The following is a 24,195-nucleotide window of genomic DNA, read 5'->3' as shown; positions in this document are numbered from 1 at the left end:
AGCTGAGGTATAGAAGAAAGCTCACTCCTCTGAACACTGTATACTGGTGCAGACACTTATGTAAGGAACATGGGACAGCCCTCACACAGACTGAGATATAGCAATATAGCTCATCTTTCAAGACAAGCACCTCCCAGATAAATAAATACAGTATTCTATTGTCAGTGATAATTACCAAGAAGTTATAATCACTGAGGGCAATTCCAGTCCATAAAAAAGAAACAAGCAAACAAAAAAACCCAAACAAACAGCTAGCTTTAGCTGTGTAAGAAGAGATAGGAGCGGGCACTTCATCAGAAACAGTTTATTTTCTTTAATTTGCTGACATTTTTGTGGAAGATAATTCTACTTTGGCTCCAGTTCTACTTCCAGACCATTAGCACTGCTATTTGTGTATTAATTATTAATGTTAGCCAAGTGACTGCAGGAAGCAAAATTGACTGGCAAGCTGTTTTCCTTTTAAACTAACATGTTTATTCTTTTTTTTCCTTCAACAATTTGAAACAACACTGCAAACAAGAAGTACCATCATTTCTTTACACATAAAGAGTGCTTTTTTGTTTGTGTACAAAACAAACACATGCATGACTAATTAATGGAAAGAATAACAAAAAAAACCAACACAAACAGCAAAAAGACTAAAATGACAGTTAAGTGTTTAAGATTGTGCCCCAGGTATATGGGCATGCTGGTTCTGAGTTAATTACTTTTGATTTCTACAACGGAGAATGAAAAAACAGTATTGCAACAGTAGACTTTTAATTTTCTTTTAAGCAGAAGATACAAGATTGGATACCTCTAATAAGCTAGAAAGTTTTCAGAGCACATAAGTTTCTAAAGTCACATCAATATCATTCTGGATCAGCCCAAAGGGATTGGACCTGACTGACAGAAGGTCTAGCTGCAGTGAATCCACAAACTTCTAGTCCCTGCTGTGTTAGAAAACCTGAGAAACAAATTCAACCTTCAAGCACCATTTAACATGATACAGACCTGCACTCCCACTAAATTATCAACTTTGTTTAAAGGAGTTACGTGCACTGCAAACACTTATTTTTAAAGAACTTCAGCTTCAGTGTAATGTAAAGTTATCCAGTAAATCTTCATCATTCTGCTAGCTACACTTTTTAAAATTCCAAGAAAAATGGTTTAAGTTCAAGCTATGCCTACTATGATGTACTGCACTGCTTTCACAACCACAACAGTATGAAGACAAAGTGTTAAATTTTTTCTTAAAATTCAGCTCTTGAAAAAGAGATGTCATTTTTTCTAGTCATAATGGAGAGACATCTATTTCAGATTTATTTACTTCTTAGTCTGTACAGTGAGCAAGTGTTGCTACAGGACTGGCACTTCATTAGAACATTTAAGCTTCTGCTTCAGGTATAGCTGCCTCCAAACCTTTTAAGGTATGAAAAATGAACTTGTTAGCTGTTTGCTTCTTCTGATTTGATTTACCCCCACAGTGGTACATAATCGTACAACCTTACCAAAATCACATTTGACAGACTTGAAGATTAGCTTACTGTTGATCTGTCAGAGAGGTTGCCTTGTCGTATGTATTCTATTGCAGCCTCAATTGAGGTTAGACAGTATCCCAATTCATCCTTCACTGAACTGCAAAGCCTGAAGTTCTTGATGTAACTCAAGTTGGCCATCCTGAAATAAAGTTTAAACAGTGAACCATTAAAGTTGATACTAGCATGACATATGTTAATATCACAGCTCATTTCAGACAATCCAGGTAGATATTAAATGTGAGTTAAGAAAAAACTTTTAGAAAGACTGTTAGGCTGGCAATATCATAGCTGTTCTGAGCTTTGTGGAAGGATCATAACACTTCAGTTCATCATTATGTAATACAAAGTTAAAAACTAGATATAACAAATATGAAGGACAATATAAGAACAACAGTAAGAAATCATATGTTACAAGTTTCAAGCATCATAAGCACCAGGGTAAATTAATAACATCTGAGATTTGGGATACACTAACAATACAGTTCAGATGTAGCTTAAAGGTTTATACGTACATTTCCCAACAAATGAAATAAGCGTAAGAGCATATTCTAACAAGTAATTAAACATTTATCCATACACCATATCTCAAGCATCTAGAAGCTACATAAAGTTTCACAGTTCCAATGTAGATGTGCATGAACCAGTACCAAGTCCACACTGGACATGCAGATCCAGTAAATGGAAGACTTCTCCATTACAACAGTCTTCCAGACTTGGAATCAAAACAATACAAATTCCCAGTAGTCCTGAATTCCATCACAACTTTGCTGTTTATCTGACTAGTCTTCTGCATCACATTACCCCTCTTACATTTTGGGTAGGCTATAACTAGAGGTCCAGAAACATCTGACCCCACTATACCATTAAATGCAATATGATGGAGCTTTGTACAACCAAAGAAGTTACATACCAGTTTGGGATTTCTGTTTTTACAAGTAGATACAGCAAGACAGAGAGAAGATCATCTGCACACATGATTTCCATGTTAACTAGAAGAAAGAATTTACATCTGATATTAGTAATCTCACAGTTTAAACCAAAACTGATGCCTATAAATGCAGCTCTGCCTCCTAAGACTAATGGTCAGCTCTCCCAGTTGACTAGTAACCAATGCAATCTTTCCGAAGTATGTTCTCAATCTCTCTCTAAAAATAGACTGCAAGGGGCCAAATCATACAGCTGCAATATTTAATTAGCATTCCCTCCTTCTTCACTGGAGAAGTCAGAACACTGCCCATTGACATGTTTTTTCATATCCCAAGGGCCTTCCTGAAGAAAGTAAGTCCTAGATCACATAAGCTTGCCACATGCTCCAGCTAAAACATACAGTTAATCAAGTACTTCAGCTCACTCATAAAGTGTTGACAAGCTTGTGTTGCAATGATTTTATTTTTAGATATCTGCAGACCTCAATGTAATTGTTTAACACAAGACTAATTCAAACAGGTGTTTATACACCACAGTGCATAGATGTTAAGAGAAAACTAATCGCAGAGCTTTATGTTAATTCACTATTTACTGACCTCTTTGGCTAGGTGACTGCATAATAATTTGTACCACTTTTCGTAGACAAAGTAGCTTCTGTTGAGGGGAAGTACATTTGTTCAGCTGACTCAGTTCTCGCTTCGCACGTGGTATATTAAAACTATGAGATAATTTGAAAGAAATTGTCAACATACATCATAGCTCCTGTGCAAAATGTCCAAAATCCAAGTCTGAACTTATTCAGAGCTGAAATGAAGATTGGTATTGACACATCTCTACCCTACACTTGCATTTCTGCACCTTGTAGATTGAAAAGGAGGCATAAAACTCCATAAGCAAAGAAGTAACAATGAAACAGCTGCCTTAAAAGAATACAATTGCTCTATCTCAAAGGAATGAAGCATAATAAAAATTTGCTGTTGTCTGAAGGATAACTTTTTAGCCTGCCAGAAAGCTATTTGAGACAGGATCTCAGTGACGGCTCAGAAACACTCACCTAAACTCAGGCTTTACTCCAATGTCTTTTTGCTGGAGGTCTTGAAGGCTTCTTGTGATTTTGTTAAAAGCAGCATCCTAATCAACAGAAAGGCAATAAGTTTTTAAAATGCATTGGATTAATGTAGTTAATCTTCAGCAATCAAACTTACCTCACTTGCCTCAATAGTCCCCACATATTTGAAGACTAGATCATAAATAGCATGGTGGATATACATCTGTTGGAAAAGAACAGTAGCTTAGACATGAAAGGAACAGCTAAAATTGCTTGCCAATTGTTTTCCTTCATTTCAGATGCTTACTTCAACTGCTTGTTTAATCAGATTCATCTGCTCTTCTTGCTTTGCAAGCATCTTCTAAAAAAGGAAAAGCCACATAAACAGCGAGAGAGTTAAATGATCTATTGCTTAAGTAATGCTACATACTATTGTATTTAGTGATGTGTTTACCAAGTGTGAATCTCTCAGAAGATGCTGGAGACATTTGGTATAAAGTGCACTGACAGAATCCTAGGAAGGAAAAAAAGAAAAAAAAAAAAAAGTAGATTTGGGTTAATAATGGGAAGCAACAAAGCATAAAAGAGTAAAGAAAGGAGAGCTTCCCTGACTTAGAAGCATACAGTATCAACAAAAGCAAAGTAAGATCTTAAGCAAGAACTGCATTTACATAACAGTCAAGATGAGTAATTCACAGTTATAAATCCTTTCTTCCCTCCCTATGTTCTTCCCTAGACAATTCCGACATAACAAATCTTAACAGGAAAAGATACCCAAAGCAGTGAAGGGAATTATATTTAGTAAACTAAGCAGCAAGATACTGACAATGTAGTGGCGGAGGCTCTTCCGTTCGTGTTCTTTAAATGTTCGGTAGAAAGATCCTATGTATTTATCAAATCTCTCACAGTGCCTTCCCAAGAATTCTCTAACATCTTCAATATTTTTGAGAGAATAAATGTTTGATGAAGCTGTAGATTCACCTAAAAATGAAACCCAAGAATTAACATATTGAACACACATGCACAGTAAAGCTCTTCCTGGTACTAGATATCAAGCCAGCTTGTGTGTATTGAAACATTATTTCAGCTTACTAAGCTTTTAAATGAAGGTGTTGCTTTCAATTATGAAAACTTATTGCAGTTAAATAACCACACTTGGAGCCAGCTTTTTTGCCTTTTATGTCAAAATCTGCTTGGAATAGCTAAAAACTGATTCTGCATGCTCTTTTACTCTGGGGTAATTTATTGCTGCTCATAACTGAAGCATGAGACAGGCATGAAATTTAAGAAAAGCGTATTACAGTACTGACTGAGTGCCCATGCAGGAAGATAGTGTGCTCTAAATAAGCTGTAAAAAATAAAAGCACCCACATCCTGAACTTTTACATAGCCTATTTAATAGCCTATTATTATAGGCACCTTTTTTTTCCTGAATGAGAGGGCAAAGTTGCTCCACGTACATGTTGAACCAAATCCACTTTTCTTCTAAATAATACAGTTTGATCCCTCATTTTGAAGTCATTTATATATAGACTTTCCAAGAAAATTTCTCTAGGCAAGCCCTTCATCTGCACTCAATGGGCAACTAATAACAGGCTTACATCTCATTCATTTGAAATTACTCAGAAATTACAAGTCACCTCAGCCTTCAGAAAGGCTGCTGTACAACTACACTGATAATAGCCAAAAAAAACTGAAGAACAGATTTTATGTATATATTTTTATTTACAGTTTGAGCCTCTATGTATTTCAGCTATTTTACTTTCAGCATAACATCCACACTTCACACAGCACTATTTTCACACTTGCCCAGTACCGCTTTGTCATCTGTTTACATTATTACTTATTTAGAAAGATGAGATGCTTTTAATTCAGAAAAAGCATACATTTCAAGTAGCTTCAGTTACATATTTGGTACAATTCCATAAGGAAATCCTGTTACATTCACGGCTTGAACAGCAGCCTTGGAAAGAGCATTCTAGCCTCACCAAGCAGCTTTTTTAATATTAGGGGAAAAAAAAAAAAGAATACATTAAATGAAATGAGACAGATGACCTCCAAATGAGCTGCTACATAGCAATGCTACACAGCCTCTAAACACTAATGAAGTGACTACAAATTTACCACAATCCAATTTTGTGCATCCACTTTCATCCAAAGACAGGTGTCAAAGGCTTTAAATTCTACCTTTAAACAGCCAACACTAAACTGAGTACTGTTAAAACAAACAAACAAAAGCCGTATCAAGTACTCCATAATTCTTTACCATGGAGACTGGGACACAAGCCCTATAAAAATAAAGTTTGGCTGGCACCAACTTAATGCTTTTACAACAACATACTAACACCCACACCAGCATATCAGTAAGTGCTGTAAGCTTTCAGTCAACTCCACACTTCTCAGAATGAAGTACATCAAAGATACTGATTTGATCACTGTGCAAACAAGACCAACAGTTATCACTACAACACCTACTTGAGTTTTCTGTTTTTTCCAGTGGATGAGCTATGCACAAAATACTAAAGCTCTCTTCTTTTTCATTGTAAAATGTTTCCTCAAAAAGAACAGGTACTGAGAGATGATAGTTAAAACCAGTTCCTAAGATGACAAGATTTCCTTGTATGAAGATCTCCTGGAAAAAAAGTGGAAAAATTCAAAAAAAACCCACAATTACTCTAACTTGTGCATTGCACAGCTAAACCCCCAGGGAAATAAGAATCTTGCAACATGGAAAAGTCACAGACTCCAGATTTTTCATATTCTCATGCTGTGTAGGCTGAAATGGGGATTCCTGCAGTTTACAACAGCCAGCTAAATCTTGCTTGTACTCATTTTCCTTACAATCCCTCTGCTAAAGTTAGTTTAGAAAATATCTGAAACCAAGTAACTATTTGCAGATTTTCAAGCACTTTTAGCAGAAAAGGAACTGAAAAAAAAAAAGCAATTTATATTTGTTGTCTACGGTTCACCTTAGTAAGACACCATCTATCTTGTCTATGTTTCCTCATGCTCAGCTTTATATCCCCAAGAACTCCAGTGTGAACATCTTCAGTAGGAATACCTAAATAACTGCCTGCAAATAGGTGCAAAATCTCAGACTGTATTGCAAAAATGGCAAGTGGAAAAAAAAACATCTTAAATCTATGCAGTGTTAGCATTGGTTACAATGGCTTTGCATTAGTTTCTAAATCAGGCCTCAGATACTACTCAGTATTACCTTAGTTGTCTTAAACTTAGGTGAACTTGCATCTGCATACAGTACAGGCAGCATGAAAGCTAAAGATGCAGTTAATTAAGTGAAAATGGCCCTTACGCCAGGCAACAAGATTCCTAACAGCCAATAATAGAGAGAACCCATTTATACAGTCAAAAATTCCATAACAAAAACACATAGATAAGCTTGACAAAGTTTCTTCACTGATGTAGTAAACCAAAAAACAGAGTCAGAACCATCTAAATAGGACAATCATTCCTGTGTGCATATTAAAACACATATCACTGGAAAGCAACATATCCCAGTGAACACTGTTTTAGATGGCTGACATATTTATTTGGCCAGTTAGCACTAGCTCTTGGCTGGCTCCTGTAACCACCATTAATTCAGTTAGTTACCAGCTGCAGTGAATCATTTACCAGAGTGTCCCCAAGATACCAAAACGGAAATACCTTTCCATTTAAGGTCTGAAAACTTTCTTCTAGTGGCTTCAGTACATAAGATTCAAACTGGCAGTTGGAAAGACTGTTGCTTGAAAGGCTTCCTTTGCATGGAACTAATACCTAAAATAGAGTTAGATCACAATTTGGAGATAAATACAATAAATCACCATTCTGATTGCTTTTGCCTTTTATACTATAATAGATTGGCAGATAAAGACAAATTCTTGACTAGTAAGCAAGACTCATTTTAACATCCATATACACAATGCTAATCTAATTTTCAATTTGTTCTGATGTCAAGAAGCTCAAACTCCTACTACCAATCCAAAAGGAATCTTGAGTTTCTTCTTTTAACTAAGTTACTCTCCATTCAGACAATACTTTCTTGGAGTAATTTCAGTCATTTGGAGTAAATCAGTGCGTGAGCACTTTCAAGTTACAGGAAAATACTATTCAATGAGGAAAAATTATGTATTGTGAGATCTCATTCCTTTCAATACCAGGAACTCTATACAAACTGAAAGAAAATATATTTCATTGTCAAGAAATGCATCTTCAGATTGCTTCTGTTCTTAAAATGACAGCCTTCCTTCTCCAGAAACAGCAGTGTAACTCACAATACAAATACTTTTATGCTGGAAATGTAGAGTCATTCCATTATCAGCTCTAGAACCACCAGTATAAGAAGACACACTCAAGAACAGAAAGGACAGCTTTGCATGTCAATGGAACACCTGGGTTCTGCAAATATTTGACAGATTTTTGTCTTTAGGAGTAAAGTGTTTAACTGCTCATTGTTCAGGTTCTCCAGTAATCCTGAGACTATACAAATAATTACTAAACTTGAATATACAGATAATTTCCTTAAAGATACACTTCTCATTCCACATAAAATCACTGAGATAACCATACATACTAGAAGTCAGCCAGTTCATGCAAGCCTGCAGAACAGTTAACGATAAGGATAAGATTAAGGTAAGGATGTCAACGATATTAGGTGTTAGAATACAGATAAGACTGAAAGAAATACAAAAAACTATTCGCTAATCATATTACTATCTTAAATAATAAGTAATAGAGCCCTGTCCAATTAAAGCTTAATTTTATAATCTGATAGGAATAAGCTGAGTTCAGTGGAATCTCCACACAATTTTAGATCAACACAAACAACAGGATACTCAGAAGTTTTAAAGGATTGCAGTTTTTTTATTCCAACTCAGTTTAATGGCTTTGCTTTGCTATATAAAATGCTGTCAGAAATAAGTGATCATCTGCTCACCAGGGATTTCAAGAGGTCAATTGTAATTTAAATCACAAGTGCAGTGCACAAGTACAACTGGTTCATATAAAAGAAAGCAAGTTTCCTGTGAAGGTTAGAAGCTTTCACTTCCATCTGTTACTACTTGGCAGTTACCAAGAGGTCCACATTTGCAGATAAAATGTTTTGCAGGCTTGTGCTGAACTTCATAAGTCTTAGGAAGCATGGAATTTAAATAAAAATTTGCTGCTATTTAATAAGTTAATTTAGAATACACTTATTTATACTTACAATACCATGGAGTTCTGCAACTTTGCTGCAGAGATCAGGACGCCGCTTCTGAATGGCCAAATAAAAGGGATTTTTCAAGAGGTCTTCATCATACATAGCCATATGGACTTCAGATACCTCAAGGAGATTTTCTAGAAAACATATGGAGAATGGTTAGTGCGTACTGTGTGGTATCTGTGAACGTGTAATATTGCAAAATACCAAAGGGGCAGTGTCTAAAAAGAAAAAGGTCTCCCATGTGAGCAGTGAAAGTCATGCCTAACTAACAAGAAATTAAGCACAGTCACTCAAAAGTTATTCAGAAAGAACTATGTCCACATATACCAAAGAAAACATTTCCTGTTACACATGTATCCTCATGTCTCCTTTGCCCTTTCAAGTGCATGATCTGCTGGGAAAAACCTTAATGGAGGAAGAGAGATATTAAGAACTACATGATAACCACTCTGATACACAATCTAAGGTCTAACACAAACCAGAAGACAGGAATTAAAAGCTTCTTCACAGCAGATTCTACAACACTGGGACACTGATGCTTTCACAGTAAGCTCAGGTAAGCGACAACTACTGACAGACATCAGTGAGACACCCAGACAGTGTAACAGGAATCCTTGTGTAATGTAATCCCCAACTTTCCAGGGAAAGTTTTAGGAAAGGCACGAGAAGCAGGTATGTATAACCAAGTCGTAATTAAAAAGACACCAATGAAATCCAATATTTGTGGTAACCTCTACTTCCACAGAAAAGGTCTCAAACATCCAAAGCCAGACAGACACAACATCTGGCAAAACAGTGAGCAGAAAAGCTACTAGAGACAGAAATCCAACTGCTAGACACTGGACAGCTATCACAAGGTACGTCACAAGGAAAAGAGGATTTCCAGAGGCACTAAACCCTCTGTTTACTTTTAATTCTCTAGTTACAAGGACATGAAAAATCCTAGTAGAACCCTTCTAGAATAACTTCAGCATTATTTTATTCAAAAGAACAAAGGTTAACAAATTTACAAGGGGTTAATTAAGTAGACTGTCTTTTCCCTTTGTCCAGATTGTCCAAGGAAACAATAAACATAAGTCACATGATTTCCTCCTGCAATTTCAGCTATATATACCAGGAAAAGGTAAGTATGGCAACAGAACTTTAATTTGAGCAAGCCATCCTTATACAGTTAGCATTTCCAGGTTGAAAAAGGCTGTGCCACACAGGGCCCGGGGCAGCTTGGTCTAGTATTACATATGGAGATTGGAGTTTGATCATCCCTGAGGTCCCCCTTCCAACCCAGGCCATTCTGTGATTCTGATTCCCTTGCTTTCTCAAGTCTGGACTTTTACTTAGCACAATACCTGCTCAGTGTGAGATTCTGATGCTTATCATGTAGTACTCGAAATACCGAGCTACAGTAATGCTGTACTGGTACCACAAACACGTCCTTCTCCACAGGCTGGTGAAGAGACATGAAACCACTGTGTTACAGTATAATTGAATGGAAAAATACATTCCCAATTCACACAGATTTTTAAACAGTCCTTCAGTTTCAGCTATGCTGTTAACTGATCTATTGTCTGTTACCTGATCTACATACAGTCTCGTCCTTCCTTATAATTAGGCACAAGGAGAACTCAACACAAACCTAATCAGTTAAGCCTGCAAGTCATTCCCACTATAAAGTTATCAGCAGTTACCTGCAGCCAGGATCACCTCAGCATGAGCCACTAAAGACAACTAAGGCAGCAGCAGGTAACTGTCTCCAGCAGTTGTTTTTTCCCCCCTCATGAAGCTCCAGATGAAACAGTCCATCTGCTTTCCAAAAGTGGAAAAATATCTTCCATAAAAGGATATCAATTTGGCTATCACAGCACTAAGATAGGCCTTATCAAGCAGGACTAATTATCTAGTAACTGCCTTTTAACAATTAGCTAAGCAATAATTCCAGTAAGACCATAAATGACTTAGAGCTCACAGTTCAAACAAGATTCAACACCAGCCTGTTATACACAAGGCAAATGTCACAGAGGGCTGTATGAACACATGCAGCTAGCAAAATCATCAGCCACGGCAAAGCTTATTTTGGAGTCCTACATTCCTTTTTGGGTGCACTTCAGGGAAGATGAAATCGACTGAAGAATCTTAAGTGAGAAAGGCAGAAAAGGAGGATGTAGAACACAGTGTGATGATACTAGCTAAGGCAAAGAAACTGCATGAGGTAAGTAAGAAAATCCCCCAGATGTACCAAGGTCTCAGCAAGGGCATTTTGTTCCACATCTGTAAAAGAAGTAATAGGCCTCAGCTTAGGTAAAGAGAGTCAGGTAACAGATCAGGACCAACTTTTTAAAATAAACACATGTTTTAGATCACCTGTCAAAGCTATCAGGTCTCCAATATTGTAAATCTTTAAGAACCTGTTAAACAAACCTCTACTGTAAGTGATACAGATCCAGCCTTCTAGCCACACTAGATTATATGATCTCCCAAGATGCTTTCCAAAACAAACTTTTACTGAAGCAGATGGCCCACCAAAACATCTTCACCTGCCTTTTTATTTGTGAATTCATGTTTACTATCCAGTCAACAGGTAGATGAGAACGCTGTGACCCTCTGTGCAGCGTGCATGAAGGCATTAGGATGCCAGGTGCTGGGCAGTGGGGAGGTGAGATGAGCATAATGACACAAGAAGGCAACTAAGCATCAGACTGCAGGGACAAAACTGCAGTGCACATGTGTTTCCAATTGCTATATTGCCCATTTTTTCAGTTTAATGAATTTAAGTCCAAAGAATTCTTTCCCACAGTAGAAAAGGGAAGGAAGAACACAGCCCACGAACCTCCCTTCTCCAGAAAACTGCATCTCATCAAAGAAGAGAGAAGATTAGTCTAATAAGAACTCAGGAACAATATTTAATACTCTAGCAAAACAGATAGAAAGGATGTATTGGAGGGGAGAATCTCCCATACAAAGCCTTAGAGTATGAAACTCACTGTTTGACTGATGAAGCTCTTAAGTTACTGCCTATACATAAAAAAATCAGGGTACTGTAAAAACTGTTTCAGTTGACAGATCGACACAAGTTTGAAACAACGACCTTCAGATCCACAGAGAGCCAGGCATTCTGTTTACGACAGAACTAACTGCAGCAATAATTCATGCCTGAGAGCTCAAAGAAATAGTGACAAGAATCTGCATTAATTCTAGCATTTCAGCTACTACAGTACAACTAAGATACTGCCAACATGCTAAAAACCTAATAGGGAAGCTTTAACTTTTAGTTCACAGAAGTGTTTGCAAGTCACCCTGAGCAGAAGCAGACTGAAGTCTGCTAGCAGGGCACATAAAGCTGCAACCAAGTCCCTGCACAGCAGGAAGTAACAACCAGTAGTCAAATGAGTACTGTTTTGAGAATGGATTCTCCATTTTATTCTCTTTTCTCACATCTTTCCCTCAGCCCTGCATCTGTGCACTGCTCCATTAGTGGATGGCTACCGTATCTGATTAATGTATGGGTATGCAAAAGAAAGAATGAAATGTTCATTAAATTAACTGAAGCAGTTAATCAGCTACATTTGCCCAGACAGAAATAGGGATCTATAGGCCATGTAGTAATAGTAATTACAACAAAGCCAAGTCCTTCACACTACACTTCTACAGATCAAGTCTACAGAAACTGAAGAATACATTAAAGACCCCCCAAATTTTGGCTCGAGCATTTTTGAGATAAGTCGATTTCTTTCCATCTCAAAAGTTAAGTGCATCTGAGCATAACAGCTAATGCACTGCGGTAATTCTAAGAACGCATTAGAATATCCCATTGAGAATTTGCTGGCAGAACACAGCATCCAACTTTAATCTAATGGAACTGAAGGGGCAAGTGGTGGAATTATTCCTCTAGTTGCACCTCGAGCAGCTTTAGATTTACTAACATTAAGCAAGCAGGAAAAAGCACAAAGTCATAAGCAATGAAGAGTTCTAGTAACACAACTGAAAGCCCATTAAAAATTTCCTTAAGCCATATTCCCTAAGTTTATTAAATTCTATCATGCTAAGCTGTAAAGCAATACATAAGTACTACTTTCAAAATGTTTAAATAGAACCACTTCACTGTGTGGCTTCATGCCTGTAAACACAGGAATAGCTCTGACTGCTGGAAGAACAGAAGCCAGCTCATCAGAGAATCCAATAAGCATTATGTTACTCCTCACAACAAAAAAGAAAACAACAACATAATCATACCCTTAGAACAGCCAAGTCCTTTGTAGGCAAAGAACAGAGTGATAGTTCTAATGACACATCTTGCACCAGGAACAGCTGAAGCGAAAAGCCACGCAATGAATCCAAGCACGTCACTTCTTTCCAAAAGAGTGGAAACCAAGTCCTATGACCTTTGGTACTGAAAGCAATAAGGAGGACTTAGCTATGAAAGTTTTTGTCATCAGGTTTTCTGTTAGAGATACTGAAATCAAGTGCTTTTCACAAACCTATTCATTTCCAGCTCTTTTTAAGAAACATTTTGAAATAGTCATTGAAGTAGATGCCACTGCTTTTACTTGACAGCTACATTATGTCCCCACTCTAGAAATTCTTATTCAGTTCTGAAGTACACCTCCTGAATATCCTGCATTAACATTGCAGACCTAATGAGACATACTACAGAGAAAATGCCTTTCATAACAGCACAAAGGATTCTGTATGGAAACACTTCATGTTCAGTGGTGAACAGCATAAGACTGACTTGCTCATTTCACACACTGACATCAATTTCATCTTTGCTTGCCGACTCTTGTACAACAGCAACAACTTCAGCTTAGTAAACCAATAACTAGCATATCACTTGCTGAAAAGCTCAAAAGAATGACAAATCAGACCAAGCAGTAACTTATTACTCAGCTACAAGTTGTTTATCTCAGAACAGCTAAACATTATACTAAGACATTCCTGGTAAAGTTTGTAAGTGTATTTACCACATTAGCAAACTGTAAAGCTCTCCAGAAAGAAACCTGGATGAAACAATTGTTCCGTAGCTCCAAATGACTTCTCAAACACAGTGGGATCATTCCCTCACCCCACGCACACACAAATATCTCACAAAACACCACCTGTTAGTATTACAGCTGAATCTAAGCATACCTTAAAGCACTCTGCAAACAGAAATTTAAGAGTGGGACTTAACTAGTCTCAGTCCAAATAAAACTAGTTACCACTTTAACTACGGCTTTATTTGTAGTATTACTCCTTATATTTACACAACTTGAGGCTAAAAGTCACAGTTTGGACTTGAGACCTCAAATCATCATGTAGCAAAAACACCTGCTGTTTCTGAGCACACCAAAAAACTCCCACCCCTAACGAATGAGCACTGAGCATCTGATTCACTATGGCTGTGAGACACATTCCAGTGCACCCTGCTCACCACAAGGGACAGATAAAGAGGAAACTATTTCTACCTCTTACAATCAGCTGCAGATCATAGTGACTTCTACTGAAGTGAAGTATATCAGAGTATCACCTCTGAATTGTCAAGAGTATCAAGTAGTAAGTCTGCATCAGTCAGCTCAAGGCTTCCTAGAAACCTGGGGAAAACTAAGTTATATCATCCCAGAATGTGAGCCTGACATGATGCAGCAGGTTCTGGGAAAGAGAGGTCAATGCCATTCCAGGAACATGCTCCTTTTTCAACTCTATCTCCCCCGCAGTCGCATTTCTTCAGATGAAGAGTACAGCTCAGATTTTTGTGTGCAGTGTCTGGTTTTCTCCCAGCACCATGCTGCACCCTAAGACCTAGCACTGCACCCTAGGGCATAGCACTGCACCCCAGGGCACAGCACTGCACCTGGCAGCAGTAGGTACATTCTGCCCATCTGCTTTCCACTATGAGCCCCCCAAAAACTCTAAACCAGAGCTCATTCTTAAAAAGAATGTTCGACCTTCCTAATTTAGTGCATTCATGCTATAGCTTGGTGCTAAAACATTTGCATTTCTCTCAGGCTTGAGGCTAAAGTACACACTGGCCTGACTCCCACCAGCCACCTATTGCATCCCTCTGATAGCATTCCATGTGCAGCTCACCCTCCCACAGGATGCTGTCTGCTCTTACCCAGTCACATCCCCTGATTTCAGAGATCACCTCTCTTGGCATTATTCAGGTGCTTAGAACCAGCTGCATTTCTGACAACCCAAGAGAGACTGGAGTCCCAACTCCTGCAGGTTTAAAAATATTCCGAGTAGCTGCAAATTCCTCACTGGTGTTTGTTCTGTAGCTTATCATTACTAAGGCTGCACTCAAGACTCAAATTGGGAATCCTGAGCAAGTCACGAGCAAATTGTGAAGGAAGAGAGCAGAAAAGGCTGATCAGTAGAACTACAAAGATTAAAAAGAACAAGTTTAGGGAACAAACATTAACAGAAGGGACAAAGTTCTCACCATCAGCTCAATGCATTTACACAATGTCACCCCTGCAGGCTTGCAGAGGTACCAGCATACAAATTCACAGGGGACTGACCACACTAAAACACACAAAAACTAAGGTGCTACAGTACAAAGATAAATGGTGTTTTCTTAAGCCAATTATGGTGATCCTTCACTCACAGAAGCAAAGAAGTTGCAGAACTCCTCAGCTTATGCACTGGATGCACAAATTAAAATGGAGACAGACACTGACTACAGAGTCACAGACCACTGAGGAAGGAAGGTGGGAACAGTTGCACAGATTAAGTTCTTCCAACTAGCACAGCAAACAATTCCAAGCACTACTGGCCTTTAATACCACACCAGGCACCATACACTGGCCCAAGCCACCTGACAGCAAGCCCACAATAGACTTATCAGACTGATGATCCTCCATGATAGACATGAAAATTCTCACTTTGGATCAACATTGCAAGACCCTTTATGACAAAACACAAGCCAGGAGTTACATGAACAAAGCTGCACTGTGTTATCAGACACTCAACCAGTTTTGTTCGCACTGCATCTAATCCTTACATTCCATCCTCATCTCAGCGGCTTCCAACCATCTCAGGTCACAGCATTTGGATGCCTGAACTCAGTGTGTGAGCTCATCCCAGAAGCAAAGCCATGAGGCAAGACTTAGCAACCATTCAAACAAAACAGATTTGTATTTACCTAAAATACCACTTAAGTCTATTAAAATGATACAGGATTTAACAAGCACTAATGCTCAAGAAGCAGCAGAGTATTTTGCAGCTTTTAAGAGTACTGCAATACAAGAACACTACCATAAACACCTGTTGGAAGGAAGCCCTTCTACAGAGCCAGCAAACATTTCTGCTTGCACTCATTGTGCTGCTTCCTAACTCCCCTGTAATTCTGGCATGTTTGTTTGTTGTCAAAAATTCTGGACAAAGTTTCAGCTAGTCAGCATCTTCTTTGAAAGGGTTATCAGGACTTGGATTTCAAAGCAGCATGTCTGATAAGCTACAAATAAATTGTAAGAGTTTTCAGAATCCACCTGAATAAGTTAATTGCATACAACTGAACTTCATTAGAGCTCACCTGCAGAACAACCTTTCTTCACACATGACATACCTAAAGATGTTATTAGGCATTACCTGACACAGACTGTTATTGCTGCTGCCTTTGGACTCATACAATCACACGTTCCTAAAACAACATCCCTTCCCCTCCTCAGCTACGTCTGGATTTGAGAGAGACCAAGTTCCAAGACTCTGGCATGCCACAAGAAATAGCAGCCTCAGTAAGGTGCAGCAGTGCAGTTCCTGTCCACATACACACGGACATGTAATGTGGTTAGGATTAAGCTTAAGTCACACAGGACTCCAGATTGAAATGTAGAGCTAATCCTTCTACCACATGACGATAATTAAGCAGTTACAAAACTTCACTCACAAGGTCAAAAGCATCTTGTGCTTCTTCATTCCGGCAAGGAACAGACATTGATTCACCACACCTGGCCTACCACTGGTAGGGAGCTACCCAGTGGCTCCACAGTGACCCCACAGCCTGCTGCAGGACTTGGCAGCTGGTTTCTTCCACAGGTGCACATGGGTACAGCAGAAGCCACACACGACTTGTGGCCTGGTCCAACACAAAAGCAGAACAAAAAGCAGTCAGGAAAGCAAAGAACTAAACTCCCCATGCAACTGAATTGTAAAAAAAGGAACACAGCCTCAACGTACCCCCAGGCCTGGCACAACCCCAGGAACCCAGCCTGCCCAGCACAGCACCATATCTTGCCTGTGGCTCACACTGTGTTGCCACGATAAGGGACAGGATCACGATCAACCTCTTGGAGGATATTTTCACTTCTCATTAGTTACCATAGCAACATCAAACCATACAGTTGTCCAGGAGTATTAAGGCATAAGTAGCTGTGCATGTCATAACAAGCAAGTTCCCCAGAAGTCTGCTATGATGAAACACGTGTTAAGAGACAGAGCCCAGTCCGCTACGTAGTGCTCAGCATCAGTGTTACCTATTCTGGAAGACACAGGTGTGTGTACAAACATAGCCTACAGCTCCTCACTGCCCACATCGTATTTCAGAACACACACAAGGGCAGCCACTAATGTACCATTTTTGATAGTAAGAAGCTTGTGTTTGCTGTACCTTCTGATGTCTGATTTCTTGATTTTAATTACCCTTAGATATTCCGGGCCCCATATTCACACTTCCTAGGGGCCTCCATAAATAATCCACAGAAAAGGAGCAAAAAACCACAAATTCTTGCCCCCGAGAAACAAGCTGAAGTATTTGTGACGCCGATATACAGAAAGCATGCATCACAGAGCCCGGTAGGAACCCGAGTGCACTCCTCCGGTATAAATAATGCACGTACCGGGGTGAGAGAAAGTTCAGCACTGCATTAAACGCTCTCGACGCTGCGCAGCGCGGGCAGCGGGTCTACCCGCAGGTGGCAGCGGGACCACGGGCACCAGGAGCCGCCGCGCCGCGGGCCGGACGCCGCCAGAGCCGCAGCTGCCAACGCGGCGGGAACCACAGCGCCGCGCCCCGAGCAGAGCCGCCCCAGGCCCCACCGGCTCCGTGGCAGTCCCAGCCCGGGAGCAGGCCGCGGCCAAGGCCGGCACCTCCCCTGTCGCAGCACAGCTCACAGGCCGCGACACAGCCGTTCTGGCCGAGGAGGGGACGGGAGGGCAGAGCCGGGACCGGCCCCACGGAAAGCGACCGGCGGGCTGCGGGAGGAAGAGGAGGAGTGAAAGAGCACCCTCGCCCCGCCAACACCGCCCCCCCTAACCGCCCCGCGCCTCAGCCGAGCCCTACCGGGATCCAGGGCGGGCCGGTGCGGCGCCGCACGAAGCCAATGGCCGGGCAGCGGCGGGAAGCGAACGAGGAAGCGGGCGGCCGCCGGGGGTCGGAGCCTACAGGGGCGGAGCCTGCGAGGGCTTATAGGGCCGGCCCGGGCCGCGCCCGGAGGCCGCGGGCGCTCCCTGCTCGGCGCCATGTGACCGCGCGGCGCCCAGCTGCGCCGGATCGGGTTCGTGCTGACAGCGGGCGGCGAGAGCCGCCGTTCTCCAGAACCTGAGCTTTAGTTTTTGGGTTTGCCTTTGTCCCGTGTTTGGCGCTTGTCAAAGTACGGCGCCCGATCGGCGGACGCCCGGCGCTCCGCGGGATGACGCGCCTCGGTCGTGCCGCCCGCCGGCGGTAGCGGGGGAAACGATGCTGCCCGCGCCCCGAGCGCCCGGAGCGGTCGGCGCCGCCTGAGGGACCGCGGGGCGGGCGCGACCCGGGGCTGCCTCGCGCCATGCGTGCTGGTAGCGGCTGCGCTGGGCAGCTCCTCGCTCCCGGGGCCGGGTAACCGCGGCGGAGGCGCCCGGACGGCGGGACCATGGTGAAGGAGGAGTGCAAGGCGCTGCTGGACGCGCTCAGCAGGGTGACCGCCTGCTACCGGCACATGGTGCTGACCATCGGAGGCACCTCGGACTCGCAGAACCTGCGCGAGGAGTTGAAGAAGACCCGGCAGAAAGCCCAGGAGCTGGCGGTGGCCAACAGGAACAAGCTGACCACGGTGCTGAGGGACAAAACCGTGAGTAAGGAGGACAAAGCCGAGTTTGAGAGACTATGGGTGATTTTCTCCACGTGCCTAGAGATCCTGGAGATCGACATGAGGAGAGCCCTGGAGCTGGGGCACGAGTTCCCGCTGAACGTCCCCAAAAAACACCTGATCCAGACGGGCATGAGCGGGGGCACCTCCGGCGTGGCCGCCCGGGCCATGAGCGTCCAGAACATGAAGTACGAGGCTGAGCACAACATAGATGTGGTGGATCTGAAGGACCTAGAGAACGAAATCAACCAGGTAGGAGAAATGATGTACGAGATGGAAATGAAGGTCAATGTCCCCCAGTGGACAGTAGAGGCTAAGCAAGACCCTGGGGCTGAACTCAAATCCACCATCAGCGTGGGCGCTTCTTCCATTGGCATGATCTCTGTGGAGGAAAACAAATCCTTCTGCGATATCAGCAAAGTTCTGGCTGGGATTGTTTTCTCCGCTGTTCTCATTATTGCTATTGTGCTGGCAGTGTGTGTGGTAAAACTCTCGTAGACGGTGCTGGCACTGGAGAGCTCTCACAGGGCCGCCCAAAAGTGCTTCGTGCCACACGTCTCTTGTCACTTGGGTGCGCTGAGTATCTCATCCTAGCACTTGGAAATGTAACTAAAAACTTCTGCCTCTCAAAATCCTGAAATGCACAGTTCCTTTCATGCTTCTTGAAGAAAGAGATGCAAATCAGCCTGCAAACTAGGATGTGTTTGTTAGCTGGACTTGTAAGGGTTAACTGTGAAGTACTGAAGGTATTATCACTACTGGCTATAACAGCGATTTGTCTGCTATTAATAGATCGTCACTCTGAGAAGCCTGTATTTTTTGTTCTTGAATAGGCTCTGCAGTTTGCTGCTGCTCACTGTTTACAGTATTTCTGACTGACACAAATTTGGAGGCCAACACAGGTGTTTTTGTGTGACAGTAAACAGAATGGATTGAGATTTTTTTCAGCAATACACAAGATATTATTTCAGTAGAGGAAAAAGGGAAGAACGGACACACCAATAAGAGCATGTAAATGTCTATTTTAATAAAGGTTAATGATCAGGGAGGTGTGGAGGAGGGCAGAGAAAACTAGCAGTACTCAGCAAGTACAGTCTGTAGCTTTAGACAGGGCTGCACAGAACCCAGCTACTGAGGTTGGCACTGCACAAACTCATGGCTTTCCACACCCTGAGAGAGAAAAGGGAGAGCTGCGTAGTCAGAAAAGTACTAGCAAGCCCTGTGGTTTTCTTCCACATTTACCATGATTGTGTCTCCCCCTGCAGAAAGGCTGATTCTTGCCACTGGTCAGATTCTTTCTGTCGATGCAATCTGTCTGAACTTCAGAGTTGACTATGAGATGAGAAGCAGTGAATCCACCAATAAAAGATGACATAATTTTTGGAAGTAGATTGGCAAACAGCAGCAGTGTAGGGTGAAAGCAGACCTTTCTAGTCATCCTGAAAGAGATCGTCTTTCATGTCGATGGGCGGAGATTTTGGCCTCTTGACGGACAGTCAGTCACATTTCTGCAAACTCCTGAGGTCTTTGCAGAAATCCAGATAAAGCTTAAAAAAAAATCTGTTTCATGTCTCATTCATTTCTGAGAAATCATTTGGGAAAGAGGAAGTCTGTAGCACTGGACACATAACTGGTCCAATTGGATACCCTGCAGTTTGGGAGGATAAAAGCAAGAGCAGCAGAAAACTCCCAGTGTTTACCTAAAAACTGCCTGTTGAAATGTAGAACTGGGGGGACATTAACTTTGCAGAGAAGCTCTGTTATGTCTCATAAAAGGACCCGTGTGTTAATGTTCTTTATTATGTAGTTTATGGAGATTTGTTCTGTACATGTAAATACACGCCATTCATTCAGGAATGTTTAGTTACATTATAGTGCATATGAGACACTCTGCAGGGCAATTATAGAGACCCATTCACATGGGGGTTTTAATACCTAATTAGTCCACCACCCCAATTATTACGGACACATATCTAAAGGTAATAATCAGATATGTCTGGTGAAGTTACTAGAAAACAATCTATCTTTGTTAATGAATGTTACCAACATATATGAACAGGTGATAAGTTTTTGAGTTGAGGACAAAACTTTTAAGAACAGCAGCAGGTGACTAATAAATGTGTAATAAAAGTGGAATTGGGTAGAAAAAGCATGTAACAAATTTGAATCTAGTGAGGAAAAAGAGGAGTCTTGAGCTGTGAGTTATGCACATTGATCCAGTCTAGACACGATTCACATAGGAATTAATGTATAAGACTCTTCCTTTCTACTGTGTTTCACTCATTCCATAGGATGTGTTTTGTACATAGCGAACTTAGTTTGTATAGATCCCCAGCAGCACTCTTAAACAGTCAAGCCTGTTTTAACTGGTGCTACTGCTTCAGTCTGTCTAGACATATATGAGGTGTAATAGCTGTGTTTTGATTTAAATGCAGAGAACTCTTTCACAATAATACTGAGTAAACACATTTATGGAAAATACAGCAAAAGCTGCAAGAGAATGTACTGTTAAGGATGGCCACCACTAGTCACTAAGGGTTTGTTATTGCGGTCTCCTGTTACTTAGTTCACATGAAGATGCATCAGAAGTTGGACTTTTTTCTTTGCTTCTTGAAAACGTCATATTCCTTTTGAAATCAGGGAATCTGAACTCATGTTCTGAAAACCCCAGTCATTCAAGTTGGGTTTCTGGGAGATAAAAAAACATGGTAACATAACATCTACTGCATTCATTATTTTGTACTTTGGTATCCTAAGTGGATATAACATTTAGCAACAGTTATTTGTATAGAGGGATTTTTAAGACTCGTCTTCAAAAGCAAGCCACGTGAGTTCATGAGCTGAACATTTTCAGTCCATTACTTTTTTGCTTTGATTTTCAATAACGCAGGACCTGAAGACTTGGTAATTATGTTAAGTCTTACTTCATTTGAGTGTGCATGCAGTTAGTAAAGGATTGAACCTTGTACAAATAATGTCTTTTCAAATCTAAAGACAAAGGTGGCTGCAGATTTATCCACTGTTAATTTGTTCATTAAAGTCTGTATTTTTTTTTAATATATGAAATCAAAAGATGAAATAGAATTCTAAGAGGATCGTTACAGTCTCTTCTAAATGGATAGTGTTATTAATTCCTGTTATTAATCTCCTGTGTAAAAAAACACACTTGAAACAAGTGTATGCACAATGTGACAGAGCTGGGAGCATGAGTATGCAAATCAAAACGGTATGAAACCACCACTGTCCAAAAGCGTTGATATTTCTCTTAAATTAAGAAATAAATAAGTGTGCTAAATTCGTAGATTTTTTCCCAGTGGAGTGGAAGTGGAACGAGAATGGAAATGGAAGGTCAAATTTCAAATACTCTGAATTTAGCATGATGAGAATACAAATACTCTGCTGCTGACCAGTGAATGAGAATGTCACTGTGTTTTCACTACAAATGAAGATGCTCACTGCTTAATTTGAATCTTGTTCTACTTCAGTTTTTTGTCCTTATTCATAGGACACACACTAAATTTGCTGAATACTGAAATCTTATTGCTGACTTGAATTATATTGTTTTTTTGCCTGTGCATGAGTGGTATTTTCTACACTTGAATGAAACTTGTTATTGTCACTATTTATTTAACTTAAAATAAAGTATGTTCTTATAACTAAATGGTTGGCTTGCAGCAGTGATTAAAAGCAAACGAAAACTGGAATATTGATGTGCCTTTTCAATAAGCACTTCTAAAGAAACAGTTCCTATTTCAACTACAGAAATTAAGCTAACATAATAAGCCTTCACATTATGTTGTCCTTCAATAAACACACCCCTCTCACGTACCCGAAATTGAATACAGTGATATATCTAAATTTATAAAGCAGGGAAATCAGGCATTTGAAAAGTCAAAAAACCTCTGCCTTAAAAACAGCTCCCTTCAGGATGGCAGGCATGATGTTGCTTGCTCAAGAGCATTGAGTAAATTCTCAACCACTGGCTTCAGAAGTTGAAATCTAGAGATTTTAGGTCAGAATAACAGATCCTCTTGTGTTAGGATCCAAATGCTGTCCTCATTTTTCTAGTATTTATTTTAACACAAGATATACACAGTTGAAGAAGTATAAAGTCTAGTCCTGTGGTATTGATAGCAACAACGATGAGCAGTTGTATCAAACTGTCTGAACTGAGATCTGCTAAATGCCGCAATGTGTAATTTTGTTTCAGGACTCCTAGTCCATAAATGTAAGAAAATGTTAGTTTTTTAATTTGCTAACGAAATGAATGCAGAACCACAGTTAAGCGGCTCTCCTCATCTTGCAGACCAAATGACACTAAACTTAACAGCATTATGAGCATGAAATAAAATTGGTTTCAAAATTCTGTAAACATTGAAGCTCTGTTACGGGAATGCAGTTATTTAACAACCAAGGAAACTGGCTGCTACCATTTAGCTTCTGGACTAAGAATTAAATACATGCTTACTGTTTACAGTCCGAAAGGATTGGTTATGTGCTTTCTTTTCCATCTTATAATACAAGGTTTGTGTTATTTATATATATTTTCCAGAAATCTATTATATTTAAGTGCTAATGGAACTCCTACTCAACATATTTACCCTTCACAGATTTTCATTATGTAAAAAGTCATTCAGGAAGACCAGTGGATTATAGATCTCTAAGTGCTCTCTCTCAATACGATTATGTAAGTCTTTTAATGCGGGAAGAGATCTGGACAAAATAGTAGTCTACACGTGAGCAGCATTTGCTATGGTAAGCATACAGCAAAAGGAGGATTAGAAAAGTCTGTCTTTCTCATAAAATTATTAGTTATGTGCTGAGGGAAGGACAAGGTACTGAAAGGAGACAGATGTATGCAAATACTGTCTTCATTTTACATAAACAAAGTATGTTTTTTGTTAAATAGCAAAAAACAGCATCAGGGTATTAAGCTATGACTTGTAAGAACGTAATTTCTTACATCCAGAGTGACTGGGAAAATATAGCATATCTGACTGGAGCTGACTACCCATTCTCTGATAAACCGAATACAAAATAAGACTAAAAATATCAGAAACACTTTAATTAGCTACATGTTGGTATCAGTTTTACTTGAAAGAAAACTCCTTTTCTCTGTTTCATGCTACTGAGATGAAGCGGCCCCCAAAGGATGGAATCTGTCATCAGATAGCTGTTGCAGTGTTGTAAAGACAGTGTTGGAAACCCAGCTTAATCAGCTACCACTGAATAAACCTTTAAGAAGGTGAAAAGTCACATGGCACATAACCAACAGCAAGGCTCCTCTGAATCCTCCTATACAGCCAAGCACAAACACTACACGCTGGAAGCTGTGCACCTCGAGGCCATGTAGGCAGAAACAAATAAAATTACAGCTGCTCTGAAATTCTGTGAATTGCGGAGGCCAGCTAGAAAAAGCAATTATGTTGTTCTGCTCTTGTCATTCTGTCAGAAAATCAACAG

At 40.5% G+C, this 24,195-nt stretch overlaps 2 protein-coding genes across 5 annotated transcripts in view; one reads left to right on the top strand and one right to left on the bottom strand.

Moving 5' to 3' along the window:
• The window catches only part of ANKRD27 (ankyrin repeat domain 27), a 37,186-nt gene extending 18,919 nt beyond the window's left edge, over positions 1–18,267 (bottom strand). Inside the window, exons 1-13 of one of the 4 annotated variants that reach the window (XM_072346185.1) lie at positions 17,952–18,048; positions 16,560–16,748; positions 8,702–8,832; positions 7,162–7,272; positions 5,971–6,127; positions 4,322–4,476; positions 3,950–4,009; positions 3,803–3,856; positions 3,653–3,718; positions 3,502–3,578; positions 3,044–3,165; positions 2,431–2,509; positions 1,527–1,659 (exon numbers count right to left, since the gene is read on the bottom strand). In XM_072346185.1, coding sequence (XP_072202286.1) covers positions 1,527–1,659; positions 2,431–2,509; positions 3,044–3,165; positions 3,502–3,578; positions 3,653–3,718; positions 3,803–3,856; positions 3,950–4,009; positions 4,322–4,476; positions 5,971–6,127; positions 7,162–7,272; positions 8,702–8,803 — 1,116 coding nt within the window. In that variant the 5' untranslated portion in view covers positions 8,804–8,832; positions 16,560–16,748; positions 17,952–18,048. Of the gene's footprint in view, positions 1–1,526; positions 1,660–2,430; positions 2,510–3,043; positions 3,166–3,501; positions 3,579–3,652; positions 3,719–3,802; positions 3,857–3,949; positions 4,010–4,321; positions 4,477–5,970; positions 6,128–7,161; positions 7,273–8,701; positions 8,833–16,559; positions 16,749–17,508; positions 17,611–17,951 lie in introns of those variants that run through there. The other 3 variants (XM_072346183.1, XM_072346187.1, XM_072346186.1) reach the window with 3 other exon arrangements.
• Positions 18,268–18,376: 109 nt separating this feature from the next.
• On the top strand, positions 18,377–22,384 carry RGS9BP (regulator of G protein signaling 9 binding protein). The gene has a single exon (XM_072346188.1). The coding sequence runs from the start codon at positions 18,517–18,519 to the stop codon at positions 19,228–19,230; it is 714 nt and encodes a 237-aa protein (XP_072202289.1). The 5' UTR covers positions 18,377–18,516; the 3' UTR covers positions 19,231–22,384.
• Positions 22,385–24,195: the final 1,811 nt, after the last annotated feature.

Source organism: Excalfactoria chinensis, chromosome 11 (assembly GCF_039878825.1).
Source record: "Excalfactoria chinensis isolate bCotChi1 chromosome 11, bCotChi1.hap2, whole genome shotgun sequence".
In the NCBI taxonomy this organism is placed as follows: domain Eukaryota; kingdom Metazoa; phylum Chordata; class Aves; order Galliformes; family Phasianidae; genus Excalfactoria; species Excalfactoria chinensis.
The sequence above is the reverse complement of the archived record's forward strand: the minus strand, read 5'-3'. Positions and strand labels throughout refer to the sequence as shown.